General features: G+C 44.4%; 1 protein-coding gene across 2 annotated transcripts in view; it reads right to left on the bottom strand.

Moving 5' to 3' along the window:
• The window catches only part of Ttc23 (tetratricopeptide repeat domain 23), a 79,325-nt gene that overhangs the window by 58,104 nt on the left and 1,632 nt on the right, over positions 1-19,589 (bottom strand). For both annotated transcript variants that reach the window (XM_057756604.1, XM_057756602.1), the window contains exons 2-3: positions 7,287-7,486; positions 2,205-2,328 (exon numbers count right to left, since the gene is read on the bottom strand). In XM_057756604.1, the coding sequence (XP_057612587.1) occupies positions 2,205-2,328; positions 7,287-7,466 (304 nt within the window). In that variant the 5' untranslated portion in view covers positions 7,467-7,486. The remainder of the gene's footprint in view (positions 1-2,204; positions 2,329-7,286; positions 7,487-19,589) is intronic.

Consider the following 19,589-nt stretch of genomic DNA (forward strand, 5'->3'; position numbering starts at 1 on the left):
TTGAGCACAGCACAAATACGGGGGCTATAAATACTTATCCATACAACCCCAGAGGTCACGGACTACCATGCTGCGAGCCCTTGCTCTCGGGAAGCCACAGACGAACGTGAGACAGATGGTGAGTGTTATTACTGATTTCCCCGTGTGTTCTAGAGTTCTTCCAGGGGCTGCTTAACCTGTGGGAGGGGTGAGACTGTGGGAGAGCAGCTCGGGAGTCTTCTGGGTACCCTCCCCACACTCTCCCACCTTCTGCCTCCACACTGACACCCCCTCCGCTCATATTCATACATCTGCAGCCCCAGGTTCGGAATTACATTTAATCGGATCTCAGTTCTCTGCAAAAGCTGTCAAAATAAAAAGTTAATTCCATTCCTGTGTCTATGAAACAGAAACAATATACGTTCTAAGGGAGAGAAGCAAGTCTATCTTCTTTGTGTAGGAACTCTTGCAGAATTCTGTCTCTTATCTTTTAAAGGCATAGCTTTAACCTGGCTGTCAGGAATTCATCGGTGTCAACTGTCCATATGTCCCACCTACAGTGACGTATAAGGATTCCAGGTAGAGCCCCTTCCCTTAGAATTTGAACCTAATCTACTGGAGACAGCTCAGGCTCAGTTTCAAGATCATGGGCTCTGCAGTGAGACTGCCCAGCACGAATCCTCTGTTCCACCATCCACTATGAAACTGGCCTTAGCTACCTTGACGGTGAAGAGACGTAGTAGGAACACCCCCACTCCACAGGTAGGTGCTAAGTCTGAATAGGTTTTACATGGCCATTAGCATGGTGGCTGGCCCTCTGTGAGACCTTGCTGAAGAGCGAGTACAGCTTTGACTTTAAACTGAGAGAGAAGGATTCGTGCGGAAGGGAGGAGGCTGCAGGAGGAAGCAGGATTTGAAATCCCAGATGGCAGGACACTGGCACTGGCATGTGGTTCCGAGACCTGAGCCTCCAATCAGCTGCTTTTTAACAATGTGCTCTTGCAGCAAGCTGTTTCGGCTTGGATCAATTTTCTCTGAATCTAGAAAATTCTGAGGAGGTGTTAATGATATGATCTCCAATGCCCCCTCTGGCTCTTGTGGCCCCTGACAAACAGGTAAGAATGCCCTATCATGTGGTACTTTCCCGCTGTAAGGCCACTCACTGGACCCTGGGAGGCTTGTGTTGCCAGCACCCTACCATTGCTCTGTGGCGGATGAACCGAGAGCAGGGCGGTGCTGTGGGGCCCCTTGTGTAAGTCAACATCAGCAGCGAGTAGAAGACCCCACATGCGAGTATCTGCATTCTACCTTCCTGCATCCATCCCCACCTTCTATTTTCCTCTTATAATGCTCGACCCCTGCACACCCTAAGCTGGCCAAAACCAGCTTCTTTCCCAGGACACAGGAAAACCCAGAATCAGGTCTGACCTACCAGACTGTGCCTTCACTTCAGTATGTACTCCAGTGAAGTCTAAATGAGGGGCCTCCAAAATCCTGGGATGTTTTGGTGGGTGGTATAGTCTTTTTTCTTGGTCATGTTTAGCAAGGAAACCTAAAGTTGCTGGTAGTCTATGGGAAAAGCCTGGCTAAGATGGAGCTAATGCCAAGACAAACAGAGCCAAATGACATGAAAAGAAAGAGACTGAATCATGGCCACAGAGTTGGAACACCAGCTACGTCTGTCTAAAACAAGTTTCACCTTAGCTTTTTGTTTGTAGACCAGGCTGGCCTCGTACGCACAGAGATTCACCTGCCTCTGCCTCCTGAGTGCTGGGATTAAAGTGCCATTGCCGCCCAATTTAACCTGAGCCTTTTAAGCTGTACAAGCTAATGCCGGCTTGGGTTAGCCTTTTATTTTTTGACTACTTGCACTAAAGAGTGACTCTTTCTCTCTCTTTCAGACCCCTGCCTCCCACCTCTCAAGAAAACTCAGGCCTCTCCTCCGTGTCTTGGCTTCTGTCCTGCCACCTTTTCACCCGAGAGGTCATCCTCCAAGAACTCTAATTCTAAGGCCACCAAAAACCCGTATCCCAATCTGCCTTTCTTCCTGCTGACACCTATATGTTATATACCTTACCGATTCTTCCTAAAAGGACTTTGCCGCTTAGTACTTGGCAAGGAGAACCACAAAAACCTGATCCCTCTGGAGTAACTCAATTTGGAGACAGGGAGAACAGAAAGCCTTCTGCTGATGAACTGAACCTCGCTAGCCGAGAGACACTCACCTTTCAGCTGGAGGTAGCCTTGAGCCAGATTAACAAACGCCTCCGCTAGTTTCCAGTGTGAGCTGCCGTAGCAGATTCTTGTCAATGCCACACAGCGCACAAGCTCCTGGATGGCCTGTTTGTACTGTCAGGAAAAGAAACCGAGTTTACCACATAGATAGCTTAGAACCTGAGAGCCATAAGGCCTACGTGTAAGCATATCCACTTAATAGATATTTACTGTTTTCTATGTGCTAAGCATTTGGGATGTGTCAGAGAATCAAACATGATCTGTTTGGGGTGGTAGAGTGTCCATCTGATTGGATGAAGTAAACAACAATTCATTTAAGAAGTAAATACAACTTAATGGTGGCAAATATGGCGGAAGAAAGCAAAACTAGGTGGAACAGACATTTGATCGCCCCTTTGATGTTCCAGCTGACATTTAGCAAACAGCTGCTGTAGGTCCAGGTGAAAGTGGGAGTGGTCGTCAAACAACACACTTTAGCTCTCAACTCGAAATGCCCCCCTTACACTCATTGCCATAGAAACCAGGCAGTGCACGCCCTAGAGAGGATTATAAAATGGGAGGAGACAGCTCTCAGACATAGTCTCATTCTGAGATTCCTGGAGGCGGGATCACCATTTTCAGACTGAGGTCGGTTGGCTGGTTTGCTTTTGGGACCTTCAAGTTGGACCCCAATTTCTCTGAGTTTTTATGAATCGTGCTTCACTCCGAGGTCTCTTTTTGTTTTCTTTTTCTTTGTTTCAAGACAGGGTTTTCTGTGTAGCACTGGCTATTCTGGAACTTGCTCTGTAGACCAGGCTGGCTTCTACCTGCCTCTGCCTACCAATTGCAGGGATTAAAGCAGTGCACCACCACACCCAGCTTGTCTCCAGATTTTTATGTTGAAGTCCCAACTTCCTGTCTACCAGAATGCAGTTGCATTTGGAGATGAGGCTTTTAGGAGGATTTTAATATGGAGTTCCCAGGGTCAGGGAGATGGCTCAGAGGTTAAGAGTGTTTCCTGCTCTTACACAGGACCTGAAGAATATGACTCACAGACCACTCAGGTTGAACAACTCACGACTGCCAGAAACTCCAGCTCCAGGAAATCCACTGCCCCCTTCTGTCCACACACACACACACACACACACACACACAAATAAAATAAAATAAAATAAAATAAAATAAAATAAATCTTAAGATAAAATGAGGCCCTGAGGACAAGCCCCGATCCAATACGGCTTACAGAAGACAGGACTCAGACATACAAGTGCACAACGACCATGTGAGGACACAAAGCGCAGCCATCAGTATCAAGGAAAGAGGCCCCAGAAAAAAAAAACAAAAACAGCCTTGGACTTCGAAGTTCCAGAACTGCAGGGAAACTGCCTGCTGGTTAAGCCCCTGCGCCTGTGGCATTTGTTTTGATGGCCCTAGCAAACTAGCACCTGACCAAGCATTAGGCTAAGGCTAAGAGGCTCCGTGCAGAGACTACACAGGAAGGTTCTGGCTTGCCAGCATTACTGATGGCTAATGCTAATTGCTGATGTGACAGAAGTCAAATTCACCGGAGTCTGGCCTATGGGGCATTATCCTGATTGTGTTAATTGAGATGTGAAGAAGACCTGCCTGTGGGAAACATAATGCAGACCCAAAGGAAGACATAGTCTATGGCACATTTGGAATATATGACTCAAAATATCAAGAGCAGCAAAGACAAAGACGACTAGTATTATGGGATAGTTTGATCACACTCTGACACTCCCAAGATGGCCAATAAAGTTTACTTTGAATCAGAGGACGGATCCAGCTACTAGCTGACCAGAATGAGCCATAGAGGTTTCGGAAGACCCGGGACATACAGAGAAACACAGGAAGAAGTAGTAGAGAGGGTCTTAGAAAGATTTGTGGTCCCTTTTGGATAGAGGAAGGAGAGAGAAAGGAGGTCACTGGTTGTTTCTCCGCCACTTCTCTGATCAATCAGATTTTTAACCCCATATCTGACTCCTGAGTTTTATTTAATAATAGGACAATAGAAGTAATTGCTTCGGGTTAGGAACCTGCAGCAGATTGAAGAAGGCCAAAGAGATACTGAATCTATACTCAGTGCGAACTCATATCTATCCATGGATCTGCTTGTGTTTTTTTTGCTTTTTGTTTTGTTTTTACAAATCATGTAACATTATTACATAGGTATTAGTTTCCTAATTTCAATCCCTGTGCTGTGGTGATATGGGAGAATATTCTTATTCTTAAAGAAGAGAAATTATTTTATTTAACATGTAAAATATAGCCGTTTAGATTATCTATAACATTCTTATATATTATAATAGTATCTATTATCTGTTCTTAGCTGAAAAAATAATGATAGTAAAGAAAAAGAGTGAGCCAGAACAAAACGACAGATCTAAGTGAGTACACTGGGCTGTGGCTTAGCGGCACAATAAACAGATGAATCAATGAATGAAATAAACGCTGATAACTGTTTTCAAAGATTTATTTATTCTATATGGTATTCTGCCTACATGTACTCCTGCAGGCCAGAAGAGGGCACCAGATCTCACCGATGGCTGTGAGCCACCATGCCATTGCTCGGAATTAAACTCAGGACTTCTGGAAGAGCAGCCGGTGGTCTTAACCTCTGAGTCATCTCTCCAGCCTGAGTCATAACTTTTCTGTCTGAATACACTTTAAAATTAAAAACTACATAGAAATGGATTTTTTTTTTTTAAAAAAAAAGTAAGTTATACCAGGTGGACCCTGATGAAATGTTAATATCTTGTGGGGCCCTCAGCTCATAGCATTCAAGGTCCTAGCGGAGCTGATTGCTTCTTTAACCACGTGTCCGTCATCTTAGCCCATGGCTTCCTCTCTCCACTTCAGACAGGGCACACGCAAGCCTGCCCTGGATATTTTCCATGTGGTGTTTCCTCTCCCTTCCCTTCCCGAGAGCTCCGTTCCCTCAGCTAGCTTCTTTCCTTCCTTAGTTCTCAGCTCACTGACCCCAACCTTCTGAGGCCCTCCCTGATGTAAATGATGGACACCCTCTATTCCTACAATGAACAGCTCTAGCGTATCTATAACTAGCACCCCTTAGCTCCAGCCTGTTGACTGCCATATCCTAGATACCCTCATTGGAACCACAGAATGACGAAATGCTTGTAGCAATCTAGACACAGGAGGGCAGTTCATGCCCTTGCACATGCTAAAGGCCTTTGTGCATGAAGTATTCATTCTCTTGTAAAGCCTTGGTTGAGGAGCTGGCCCAGAGCTTACTTAACCCTAGTATCAACAGACAGTAGGTATGGAATAAAAATTAGGTGCACAGTGAATGAACAGGGCTCAGACAGATGGAGTCTAAGTCAGAATCTGCACGTCCTCCACCTCACTCACGTCTCTAGCTCCTATGCTCCCTCCTTAGTCAGCCCCACTGACTACATTTCTATATTTCCTTCAGAGGAACTCGGCACCTCTGCCTCCTTTGGCCCTCCTTTCCAAGACTGTCACAGATATCCCCCAGCCTAGCACCCTCTTCTGCGCCCAGCCAATGAACAGCTGTGGAGCGAACATTCTTCTGCTCATGGCCTTTTCCTGTCGACAGCCCTAAGTCCCTCCAGTGCCATTAGAACGCTTTGTCTGAAGAGTGGGCGCCTTTCAGGGCCTGGATTCTATCCACGGAGCGGTTACTCCTCACTGTGTCACCGAAGCCTTTGTTCCAGCGTTCCCTTCTAGTCCCTCAAAGAGACTGTGCTCCCCCAGGTCTTTGGCACTTAACCTGCTGTGGGACAATGATCTTATACCCTGTAAAGATTTGTCAGTTGTATTGTTTTAATAAAATGCTGATTAGCCAGAAGCCAAGCAGGAAGTATAGGTGGGGCAACCAGGCAGGAAGTAGAGGCAGAATAACGAGAACAGGAGAATTCTGGGAGGAGGAAAGACACAGTCTGCAGTCGCCACCCAGACTCAGAGGTAGCAAGATAAGAATGCCTTGATGATAAAAGGTACCAAGCCACATAGCTAATGTAGACAAGAATTATGGGTTAATGTAGTATGTAAGAGTTAATAAGAAGCCTGAGCTAATAGGCCAACCTGTTTATACTAATGTAGGTCTCTGTGTGTTTCTTTGGGACTAAACAGCTGTGGGACCCAGCATGACAGAAACCTCTGTCAACACTTACCTATCCGCCACATTTGTCCCCAAGGTTCTTGTCCTCGTCCTCCTCTGGAGGGCTCCTAACACTGTTTCTAGTGCAGCTTCATCAGCTCCCATCCTAGGATCCAGGCTTTAGTTGCTGTTCTGACTTGTATGGCCACTGAATGAACCTGTTCCAGAACTGATTACAGTGACTGCCCTTCTATCATCTCAGTCCAATCATACATAAGCCCCTCTGAGGCTAGGATCACATGAGAGTGAGTGAGTGACTGAGGGGTGGATGAGAAGAAAGACGCAGGGAACAAGAACCATAAGAGCATTCGAATGGGCTGTACGTGCGTAGATGTTTCATACAGTCTGTACTATAATCCACTGTAGGTAGGGTCTGGCATGTGCTAAAATTCAACATATTATTTAATTCTCTGTTACTGTGATCAAAATACCCAACAGAAGCAGGGAAGGAGGCACCTGCTTCAGCTCAGGGTTTCTGAGGGCTCAGTCCACCGTGACCAGAAGGGTGTGGTAGCAAGGGTGGCTATGTCACAGCAGTCAGGAAGCAAAGGGAAACGCTGGCCCTCAGTATGGTTCTTCCTTTCTCCTCTTTCATTTCACTAGAGCCTCAGTTCATGGGGATGTACATTAGCCACACAGTCAGCGTGACTTTTAACCTTCAGTTACTCCTTTCTGGACCCGCCTTCACAGGCACACTCACAGGTATGTGCCCCCCCTCCTTCAAGACTCCTAATGATTCTGAATCCAGTTATGTTGACAATGAAGACCAATCATTGCACCCCACACTCATGCTAGAAGGCAGGCTCTCTCTCGAGGATTCTCTTGAATCTCACACCTGAGGTTAGGAATGTAGTCCCATCACCCTGCTTCTCAGGCTTGTGATTAGGGCTCAGCTCTCAGAGAGAAGGTGTGTGACCTCAAGGCTCCTTACCTCGTGGTTGCTCAAGTGGGACTTTGCTTTCTCTTCGCACAGGTGGAGTTTCTCTCGAGGGGGCTGGAACAGCGCTGTCTGGAGCAGCTTGTTCGGGATCCTCTTCTCAGCAGTGTCGCTGACAGCAGCAATGACTTCGTCAAGGTGGTTGGACATGGGGACTTCCTGTGATTCTTGCATATTCTCATACACATTGTCCTCTAATTCCAAATAAAAAAGAAAGGTGTCAGATGGCCATTTTCGAAGCCACTTTTAAAAAAAACACATTGTTTTCTCTAGAACTCTAGGTCAACCTCTAGGAAAATACCAACACTATGCCTACGACTTCCTTAAAATTAAAAACATTTTATCTCAAAAGGGCATGGTGGCTGGTGCGGAGTTCTTTTTAAAGTTTCAGTTTTATTTCTGCTAAGTAAAACAGAGACATCCCAACAGAAATCACGTGAATCCAAACGATTCATAATGAAGTTATACTGAAATGAGTACAAATGAATCGCTGAACTCCAACTGACCTTGAGGCAGAAAGTAAACGACTGTTGGTAGTCTTTAAATCTGGAGAAAATGGAGTAACTTATATATTTTTTGCCTAAAATAATAACAACAAAACAAAACAGAACAAAAAACAACAAACCCCATAGAGAGACCAAAAACAAAAATGAAATATAAAAGCAGACAAAAATGTTACAAAACTAAAAAGGTTTAAAAGAGAGGACCCTGGCAATAAGACACTGATTTTCCCTTCTCTTCTCCCGGTCCCTCCCCACATCCACTCCTCCATTTCTAGTCAGAAAAGGGCAGGCTTACATGCATAAAGATAAAACATGGCATATCAAGTTGTAGTAAGATTAAGCACCTTGACTTTTATTAGGGCTGAGCAAGGTGACTCAGTAGGAGGGATAGGGTCCCAAAAGCTGGCAAAAGAGTCAGAGACGGCCCTGTTCCCACTGTTGGATGTCCCACAGGAAGACCAAGCTACACAACTGTCAGATATATGCAGAGGGCCTAGGTCGGTCCCATGCAGGCTCCCTAGTTGTTGGCTCAGTCTCTGTGACCCCTATGCGCCCAGGTTGATCCTGTGGGTTTTCTTGTGATGTTCTTGACAACCTGGCTCTTACAGTCCCTCCCTCTCTACAGCAGGATTCCCAGAGCTCAGCCTAATGTTTGGCTGTGGGTCTCTGCATCTGTTTCCATCAGTTACTGAACCTCTCTGATGACAATTGGGTGGGCACCAGTCTATGAGTCTAGCAGGGCATCATTAGGCATCATTACATTGACTTTTTTCTCCAGATGTGTTTGGTTCTATCCTAGATCCCTGGGAGATCCAGGCTCTGGGTCCTGGTGTTCCAGGCAGTGTCAGAGGTGAGCTCACTCTCATGGCAAGGGTCTCAGGCTGAACCAGTCATTGGTTGGCCACTCACACAATCTCTGAAGACACTGGTTCTTGAGAGATGAAAAAAATAAACAAGGTGTGTCATGGTGGCACACACTCAGGAGGCAGAGGCAGGTGGATCTCTGTGAGTTCACAGCCAGCCTGGTCTACAATGTGAGTTCCAGGACAGTCAATGCTACACAGAGGAACCGTCTTTAAAAAAAGAAAAGAAAAGAAAAGAAAAGAAAAGAAAAGAAAAGAAACCAAGACTCCAGTTACCTCAGTTTATTCCTTTGAGTGTTTCCCAGACACAGGGCAAGAGAGAAGGAAGCAAGAAGTTACTAGTGGACTGAGTGCACAGGAGACCAAGGTGGCGAGAGCTGACAGGACAGTTTACTGCGAAGAGAATGCTGCACAGGGCGAGGGCCTGGAGTCACAGATGAGTCCACTCAGATAAGGGGAGAAATGTCAATTGGTGTATAAGAAAGATCCTTCTGTAACTTTAAAAAGAAAGTGCCTAGTACCCATTCAGGTTGGCAGGTCTGTTCCCAGAAATTAAACAAGGAAATGAGATAAAATACTCAGAAAGGCATTTTTTCCTTAGTAGTAGAGAATAATTAACCCCAGATGGAATACTGCTTAGAGCTACCTGACGAAGGAAAGATTAGGAAATAAAGGGTCATGATGAGAACATTCAACTAACATCGACCCAAAATTAGCATGGGTGTTAACAGAAAGACACCACAGTTATTGTAGTGCCATTCCATGGAGTGTAAGTCCATGGAAAAAAGTTTTTTCAAAAGACTCAAACTGAACTCAGAGAGGTGTAATGTGTGAGAGAAAGAATGTGTATGGGGTGTGTGTGATGTGTGGGGTGTGGGGGGAATGTGGGGGGTAAGAGGTGTGTGGTTGTGGGGTGTGTGTGGGATGTGTGGGATGTGTGTATGTGATGTGTGGTGTGTGTGGGGTATGTGTGATGTGTGGGGTGTATGTGTGTGTGTGTGATGTCTGGTGTGTGTGTATGTGTGTGTAATGGAGCGATTACAAGGGAGCATGAGCGTTTGCTGTGATGGTCATGTTCACATTATGGGATTATGATGGTAGTTTATGGATGTACACATGTCAAAATTGATCAGATTTCCACTTTTGTGCCTGTTAATAAAATCATACATACAAAGCAGCCTTTCAGAGACCTCTCTCCACTCCTCCCATCCCTGCTGTGATTTGTAAAACTCCGATTCCGTCAGTTACTTCAGGCAGCATGCCGTCCACTTAGTTACCAACTCAGCAAACATTATTAGGTTCTGCTACCGGCAGTGCGGCATACCAGTGTACAATCTGAGAAAAGGAGCCAGGAAAGTAAGATCTAGCAGGTAAAGACTGCAGAAGCCCGGCGGCTAGTCAGACTTCAGAAATGGGAAGCACTGCTGCAGGGGCATTCAGCTAGCCTTGTATGCTCTGAGGGAGGTGAATACATGGCCAGCTGCCAGCAGCTGATGTGCGGTGTGAGGTGAGCACGGATTGTGAACGGCAGCAGCACACCAGAGCCACAGATGTCACTGTGCCTTCCGCCCAGGACGGCTGCTGACAGGCGGAATGAAAAGAGCTGGAAAACAGAAACACAGGTCCCACAGAAGGAGGACAAACCAGAAGACATTTCTTAAGTTCTTTCTAAGCCTGGGGATGGCACAGCACCCACGACTTTCTCACAGGCAGCGCTTTCCCATACTTTTGACCACGAGAGCCTCCCCCCCCCTTCCCCAGGAGGTGGAATCAGCACACAAACACTGTCTGAGGTGCCCCATGCCTCCCCACACCCCTGTTTTATAGGCACGAAGTGGGAGGCTGGGTTTCCGGCTAAAAAGGCACTGATTTTGAAAACCGTGACCGACTTTATGAGGCAGAACTGGTGAACGGGAGGGGGTTTTTTTGGGAGGGGGGGGGGGATGAAGGTGTGCCCCAGGCTATTAATCTCTAACTAGCAGACACTACTGTGTAGTTTCAGTGGACACACAATGCTGTTCTCTATTTTATTATTCCTACTCCTATTTTATTAATGGGGAAAATGAAACTGAGGGAAGCTAAATTACTTGAATGACATCACAGGGCCAGAAACAGGACTCCAATCTTTTAATAATCTGGTCAAATTCTATATCTTATTGGCTTGCACTCAATATTTGTTATTTTGGATCTAAGAATGTAATGTTAAACTTTGCCATAGGTTTCTCTTTTTTTGTTGTTTTCATGATAAAAAAAAAGTGGTTTGCTTCATGCTGCATCTTAATACCACATCCGGAGAACAAAACAATACATATGCATTTACATACATGCACATACAAAATGTTCATATTTGTGTTAAAACTGAGCCATTGGGGCTGGAGAGATGGCTCAGAGGTTAAGAGCACTGGCTGCTCTTCCAGAGGTCCTGAGTTCAATTCCCAGCAACCACATGGTGGCTCACAGCCATCTATAATGAGATCTGGTGCCCTCTTCTGGCCTGCAAGTATACATGGAAGGAATGTTGCATACATAATAAATAAATAAATCTTAAAAAAAAAATAAAACTGAGCCATTATTTCAATATTAGAAGGCTCTCAAACAAATAAAAACATGACTATAGGACCCAGCTACACAGCTCCGAGGAAGGCATATATCCAAGGGACTCTACCTTCCACTGCAGAGATATCTGCACATCCATGCTTACTGCTGCTCTAGCCACAATAGCACGGATCATAAATGGGATCAGCCAGGATGGCTACCAAAAAAATAAATACATGGGTAATAAAAATGTAGTATCTGGCCGGGCGGTGGTGGCGCATGCCTTTAATCCCAGCACTCGGGAGGCAGAGGTAGGCGGATCTCTGGGAGTTCGAGTCCAGCCTGGTCTACAAGAGCTAGTACCAGGACAGGAACCAAAAGCTACGGAGAAACCCTGTCTCGAAAATCCAAAAAAAAAAAAAAAAAAGTAGTATCTGTACACAGTGGGATTTTATTCACTGACTAACAAAATTTAAACTGTGAAACTTGTAGGAAAATACATGGAACTGGAAAATACTATATCAACTAGGGTAACCCAGGCTAAGAAAGACAAGTATTACATGCGCTCCCTGTATGTGGATCATAGCTTTGGGACTGTTCCATATCTATATCTAGGAGGAAGTAAGTGGGCAAAGCTAGGAAACTAGAAGTTGCCCAAGAGATGGGGGCGGGTCATAGAATATATGTGATATGAAAGTAGAAGCTGGGGGTGGGGGGGTACCTGGTTGGGGAGGGAGATGGATGTGAAAGGAAGAACCAATCAAACCTGAGCATGCATGCAAATGATCTGAGCAAACATGTTATTTAGTAAGCGAATCAAAACAAACACGCAAATAGGAATTTCACATAACGATCTAGATGTCTAAGATTTCTGTCTTCTTGGAAAACTCAGAACATCTGTGAACATTAGGCCCAGGCACTAGTCAGCCAGGGCAAAGAGGTTGCTGTCCCTGCAGGCCAGTGAACTCTCTAGCTCTCCAGGGACCATAGCTCATACTTGGCTCCTGGACATAGCAGGATAGTCGCCATTGACTTTGCTCCTGTGCTGTGGTTTCTCTTCTTGTGTAATAGAAGGTTCTGTGTGTGTCTCCCTCTTGAAGCGAGAGGGATATAGCAGGCACAGAGGGATGTGATTTTCCTGGCCAGGCCACTCATTCCCAGGTTTCATCTAAGGCACTGTGGGCTAGAGGACACTGTTTGTCACACATCCTCTGTGCCTTGCTATTACCTGTAGTTACGTATTCTAATCTCAGAGATGTTTAACTGCCGAAGTGTGTGTGTGTGTGCTTCTGGATGACAGGACTCAGGCTGTCTGACTTGTGAAAGGATTGGAATCAGTGGCCTCGCTTTAACCACACATTTTCGGCGTTGTGTTGGGCCACGTAGGAACACCATTAGCTTAAAGACCTCCTCTTCAGTTCACTTACTTTGAGGTACACGCTTATCAGCAGCCGCTTTTCCTTTCTTTGTAACAGCCATGGCTGGGGCTTAAACTTTCATTAGAAGTCAGCCCAGGCCCCATACACCTTCTCCCTGCCAGCCTTGGGCTCAGCTTCACAGGCCTTTCTCAGTCTGCCTCACAACTGCCAGTCAGGCTTACCTAATCAATGGATGCTGTTCCTCCTTCCAGACCTGCCTAGTAGAGTGCCGAAACACAGGATAGGCCCGGGATCACAGTCATCAGAAGAGGCCTGCATTGGACTCAATCTGCCGGTTCCAAGGGTGATGCTTAAAATATTTAATAACTGGAAGATCAGGGGATCTACTTATCTGCATAGGTGGGCAATTATGCAAGAAGAGAATTCTGAAGGTCCCCGATGTTCCAGCTGATAACCTTTCGGCGCTGGCTTGTGAGAAAGTGTAGGTGGCCTAAGTAAGGGAAGAGGGCAGGCACCCTCAGGGCAATGGCTCTTAGGAAATAGCCATCATGATGGGGTCAGAGTATATGAGCTAATCCTGACCTAGATAAACATAGGGCATTGAGAAACACCACAGAAAACACAAAACACTGAGGCTTAGTAAAAAGTGAAACAGAAAATATGATTAAACCCACAATGACTCCAGAAACTAAAGTAATAATTTAAGATATTAATATAAACTTAAGTTCAGGCCCAGGTAGCTCCAGTGGTGAGTTAATTCTACCAAGCCATAAAAAAAGAAGGAGGAGGAGGAGGAAGAGGAGGAGGAGGGAAGAAGAAAGAAGAAGGAGGAGGAAAGAAGAAGAAGAAGAAGAAGAAGAAGAAGAAGAAGAAGAAGAAGAAGAAGAAGAAGAAGAAGAAGAAGAAGAAGAAGAAGAAGAAGAAGAAGAAGAGGAAAAAGAAGCAGCAGCGGAACGTTTTGAAAAGCACTATATGAAGTCAGACAGAAACATGAGACACAGCAAATCAGTATCTCTCTCTCTGTAAGCGTATATTGAACCTCAGATGTAGTAACAGAGATAAAGGACTATTTGGTGGCCAAAAAGGTTTATTAAAAGAATGGATGCCAGGCAATGGTGGTACACGCCTTTATTCGCAGCACTCAGGAGGCAGAGGCAGGTGCATCTCTCTGAGTTCAAAACCAGCCTGATTTACAAAGTGAGTTCTAGAATAGCCAGGGATACACAGAGAAACTATGTCTTTGAAAAACAAATAAGCAAACAAACAAAAAATAAAATAAATAAATGTGCTATGTACTATATCCACAGGGAAGAAAACCACTTCTCGGGGCTGGAGAGATGGCTCAGTGGTTAAGAGCACTGTCTACCCTTCCAAAGGTCGAGTTCAATTACTAGCAACCACATGGTAGCTCACAACCATCTGTAATGAGATCTGGTGCCCTCTTCTGGCCTGCAGGTATACATGCAGACAGAATACTAAGAATGCTGTATACATAATAAATAACTAAATAATCTTTTTTTAAAAAAGAAAACCACTTCTTCATTGTGATAAGTGAAAATAGTTTTTTCTATTTTTTTATTTTTTTTAAATGGGTGTGAATATGTATGTGTGTGGTACATGTGTAAGTATGTGTTTGTGTGAATGTGTGTGTGTGTGCATATGGAGGGTAGAGATTGATGCTCTGTGTCTTCCTGAATCACTTTCCACCTTATTTTTTGAGACAGGATCTCTCCAGGACTTCAGACTTAACTGGTTAGACCAGTTGGCCAGTGATTGAAGGATCCATCTGTCTCCCCTTCCCCAGCTCTGGGAATACCCAGGGAGCTACCACAGTCAGCCTTTTACAAGTGAGCTGGGGATCCAAACTTGCTCGGAAAGCCAGGCTCTCTCTGTCTGCACGGTCCCTCACCCCCAGGTCCAGAGTCTTGTTATGTAGTCAAGTCTGGCCTCAACAATCCTCATGCCCGCATTTCCCACATCCTGAGACTATGGGCATCTGCCAGCACGCCTGACAAGTTAACATGGCGACTGAATGCTCTCCTCTTATGACAGAAAACAGAAAGGATACTTTCTTAGCACCTGTGTTCAAGATTGAATTCTGATCAGAGTAACATTAAAGGCAAGCAGATTGGAAAGGAAGAAACAACTTCATTAAGGCATGATCCTGTGTGCAGAAGCCTAAGGAATCCAGGGACAAGGAAACAAGGAATAAGAAAACTCTTACTAACACTGCTAAATACATTTAGTAAGTCCATTTATACAACAGAAATAAACTATAATTTTCTTTCTCTCACTTTTTTCTTTTTCTTTTCTTTTTCTCTTTTTGGGGGAGGGGGCAGGGTTTTTCTGTGCAGCTTTGGAGCCTGTTCTGGAACCGCTCTGTAGCCCAGGATGGCCTCGAACTCGGAGAGATTCACCTGTCTCTGCCTCCCGAGTGCTGGGATTAAAGGTGTGCACCACCACCACCACCTGGCTCTCCCATCATTTCTATTCTGACTTTTTATTACTTATACATTTGTTTGTCACCACACAGCCCGGGTTGGCCTGGAACAAAACTCTGCCAAGCAGGCCGGGGTTGAACTTGTATTGATCCTCATATCTGCCTCCCAAATGCTGAATTACAGGTGTGCACCACCATGCCATTGGCATGTTTGTTTCCTTCTTCTCCCCCTCTATCTTACGTGGTATGTGCAGCTCTGGGCACTCCCGGAGGTCAGAGGTCAGCCTCAGAGTTACTCACACTGGTTTTCATTGTTGTGTCTTGAGACATTGTCTCTCACTGGGACCTGAGCCATGCCTCAGGTTCCCGAGTGCTAGGACCACAGGGATGCCCCAGAAGGCCTGACTTCAAAAATTATATTTATATATGCTAACGATATATAACCTGAAAATGAAACTAAGGAAATGTGGCTATTAACAATAGCAAAACAAAAAACAAACAAATAAAAACCACCTCATGAATAAATGTAATAAAATTGGTTTGAATCTGAAATGACTCCCATGGGTTCATATTTGAACGCTAGGTCCCCAGGCTATGGAACTATTTTGAAGACCCTGGAGCTTTGAGAAGGTGGGTGTGGTGTGGGTGGTGGAAGTAGGCCACCGGGGAGTGGAGCTTTAAGGCTATAACCGCCCTGGATTCCAGCTTGGTTTCTCTGCTTCCTGCCTGCTGCCAAATGAGAGGCCTTTCATGCTCCTGCTTCCTCTGCTGCAATCGGATGAAACCGTGCACCCAATGGGCTGACCTCTTTCATCTTTTAAGTTGCTTCTGTCAGGCATTCAGTTCTTGCTCTGTGAAATTAACTAATACAAGACATGACTGAGAATTAAGGAAATTAAAGAAAGCTTAGCTATCTGGAGAAACACCCCCCCATTCATAACGAGAGGCTTCAGTGTCTTCACACTGATCTGGAGATTTGAAACAACACCTATCAAAATATTAATGGTCTCTTTTTCTTTTCATAAGTTTAAAAATTTATACTTAAATTCATATGGAAATGCAAGAAACTCAAACTAGATTAAACAATCCTTAGAAATAGAGAAAGCTAGGTAGTTAATACTTGGAATTTTAAAAGTAGCTATTAATATAAAAGCTTTAAAAAATCAGCCAGGAGCCAGGCGGTGTTGGTGTACACCTTTAATCCCAGCACTTGGGAGGCAGAGGCAGGCGGATCTCTGTGAGTTCGAGGCCAGCCTGGTCTACGGAGTGCGTTCTGTGAGATAGCCAGGGCTGCACAGAGAAATCTTATCTCAAAAACAAAACAAAAGTCAGCCAGGTATGGTAGCACGAATCTGTAATAGCAAAACTTGGGAAGCTAAGTCAGAAGGACCATGAGTTTACATCAGCCTGGACCACACAGTAAAAAAAACCCTGTCCCAACCAGGCAAGTGAGCCAACCGAAAAACAAAACAAAACAAGAGGCCCTAACAAACCCACAGTAATCAAAAACTGCTGTAGAGGCTAAGTGCAGTACTGCATTCTCAAACTGTCGTGCCCGAATGGTGACTGCAGAAAAAAATGTCCTAGATTCTTGACATTTGCTGGGGGAGTAGATATTATGTCCCCATCAGGTAAACAAGGTAACTATGTCAGAGGATCATGTGAGTCATCTTGATTGTGGTGATCACCATAGAAGCTGCAGGTATAGCAAACAGCTTTTGAGGAAGACACTAACAAACAGGCCAGACTGGATGGCGACAAGCCCACGAGGCCTCAATCCCGCACAGAGAGCTATAGGCAACTGAGGAAAACTAGGAGCAGGAGAGGAAGAACATATCAATCGGTGGTCCAGAGCCAAACAGTCAACCCTGAAAATATACATAAATAGACATTATATGGACTCAACAGGTTATATTTAGGAATATCTACGTGTATACATACATATACAACATTTACATATACACATGCAATAACAATGATGCAAAAAGATCATGCATATGAAGAACAGTAAAGGATATACAGGAGGCTTCTGAGGGAGGAAAGGCAAGGGAGAAATATTGTGATTAAAATACAGTCTCGAAAATAAAGAACAAAAAGTTATTTAAAAAAAAAACCCACCTTGTACAACTTGTAAGATTTTAGTTTGTCAAACACAGCTCAGTTGAAGCGGGGACAAAACAGCAAAATGGCACAGCACTGGCATGTGGGCTGACAAACAGGACAAGGACAGAATTTCAAAACTAACCCTGACCCCCACAGTCACTTTTTTTCTCTTATTTTCTCCAGTGTCAGCCATCAAGCCCAGGGACTTGTGCATTCAGCCACCCCCGAAAGGTGCCAAGATACTGCAAAGCCAGAAAGAACAGTCTTCTCAGTAAAGGATTCAGAACTGGAGAGGCACACGCAGAGAAGGAAGGTGGATTTCACATCATACATTAAGATTAACTCCAAGCACAGCAGAGACCTAAATCTGGGAGCTGAAACTACAAAACTCTGACCAAACACTGGAGTAAACCGTCATGAGCTTGGATACCCTGGATACAAGCTAAGGTACAAATGAGAGAAGGGGAGAGGGATTAACTGGACTTTACCAACAGTAAAATCTTATTGCTTTAAAGGTAAATGCTAAAGACAACCTAAAGGATGAGGGAATAAGTAAAAAAATATTTATAATTCGACCACAATGTGACAACACAATTGAAAATTAGGCCAAATATTTGATAAGCACTTTTTTTTAAACAAGGAAAATATAAGGATAGCTAAGAAGCACATATGACTAACATCATTAGTCATTATCAAAAGCACAAGGAGCTACCGATTCATATTCACCAAATTTTGCCAACAACAACAATAAACCTGGACATAAGGAGCAGCGGCGAGGATGTGGAGAAGCAGGTACTCTCACAGGCTCCTGGTGAAGGGGTGCGGTTACCTCCTTCGAGGGTTAGACACAGAGTTCCTTTGTGACTCATGCATCTACTTGTTGGCAAATACGGTTCAGCTGAAGAACATAGCCATACAAAAACTTATACACATCTTCCTAGAAGTGGTAGTCATAAAGGTTAAACACTGAAAGTATTCCAAATCTCTGTGAACTCCCAATGGATAATCAGAAAGTGGCATCAAAATATCATGGAGAATCTTGATAGCACAGATCTCGGAATGGATATATATATATATATATATGTATATACATTTGTGTACACACATTATATATATACATACACATATATATGTGATCCATTGGGCCTTAAAAGTTCATGGATCACATTATAGATGAAATTTCTTGTCTTTTACATCAACCCCCTTCTCTGGGGTGGGGCCATCATCACATTCCTTGTGGAACTGGACAACTTCTTCTTTCTTAGGACCATAAATGTGCAGTCACTAAAAATATTATCTATAAATTTTAATGCAAGATCCAAATAGTAGAAACACTGTCATAGTAATTAAACCCCTACAAAGGAACTTAATCTAGGGCTCATGCATACTAGGCAAGCATTCTACCACTGAAAAACGTTTCTAGCCCTTAAAATTGTATTTAGTTTACAAGTCAAATTCATTGCATGAGTACCCTTCCATTACTTTTCTTGACTCTGTATGTAAGGAATGCCAAAATCCTCAGGGGAAAAGCTGATAATAGCTGGAGGAAGCCAGGACTGAGGTGGCCATGAATACAGTAACAAATGAACTACTTCAATGCACACTGACTTGGTTTAAAGGATGGAGCAGGTGGTTGGGAATGCCCATTACACAGCAGTAAAGGCCTCAGACATCAACAGGAGTCACAGAGACTCGAGAAAGACCGGACGTATGAGTGAGCGTATACATGCGTGGATTATGACGCTGGCACCTGTGTTGCAAGTGGTGCTTTTATTTTGCCACATTTCTTTGTTTCTCTAACATCCCAAGGGCTGGACTATTTAAAGGATTTACGTGGATAACGTTTGGTAAGTATTGGAGATGGTTATTTGATAAGGGGACATTGTCTCAGAGTCTATTGGGGTTGGCTCTTGTAGACCAGACTGGCCTCGAACTTACAGAGGTCGGCCTGCTTCTACCTCCAGAATGTTGGGATTAAAGGCGTGCGCCACCACCACCCAGCTCAGAGTCTATTTCTAAAGTTAAAGATTCCTCCTCTCCCCTTTGTAGTTTGGAATGACTGATAGGTCAGCTTGCTATAGAGACACCTACCTATACTAGGGCTAAGTCATGGAAGCAGCATAGGTGTCCATCGAAAGACCACCCAACGAGGAAAAGGTGGTTCAGCTTTATTCGGTTATAAAGAATGAAATTATGTCATCTGCAGGAAAATGGATGGAGCCAACGAGCATATTAAGAGAAATAAGCTAGTCTCGCAAAGTCAAACCTGACAAGTTTTCTCTCCGTGTAGAACTAGGAGGGAAAGGAGTACAGAAAGATATGGGAAACTTAGATACATGATATAAGGGAACCCCTAGTTTCAGACATTTTTTTCTAATAATAATAAAAAAATGAAACAAGTGATGGGCATCTTAGGATATGTGAGCTTCAGGTTCTTTGAGTCAGTTTGGTGCAAGGGTGTAGATATGTCCCCG

Source organism: Chionomys nivalis, chromosome 23, assembly GCF_950005125.1.
Source record: "Chionomys nivalis chromosome 23, mChiNiv1.1, whole genome shotgun sequence".
NCBI lineage: Eukaryota > Metazoa > Chordata > Mammalia > Rodentia > Cricetidae > Chionomys > Chionomys nivalis.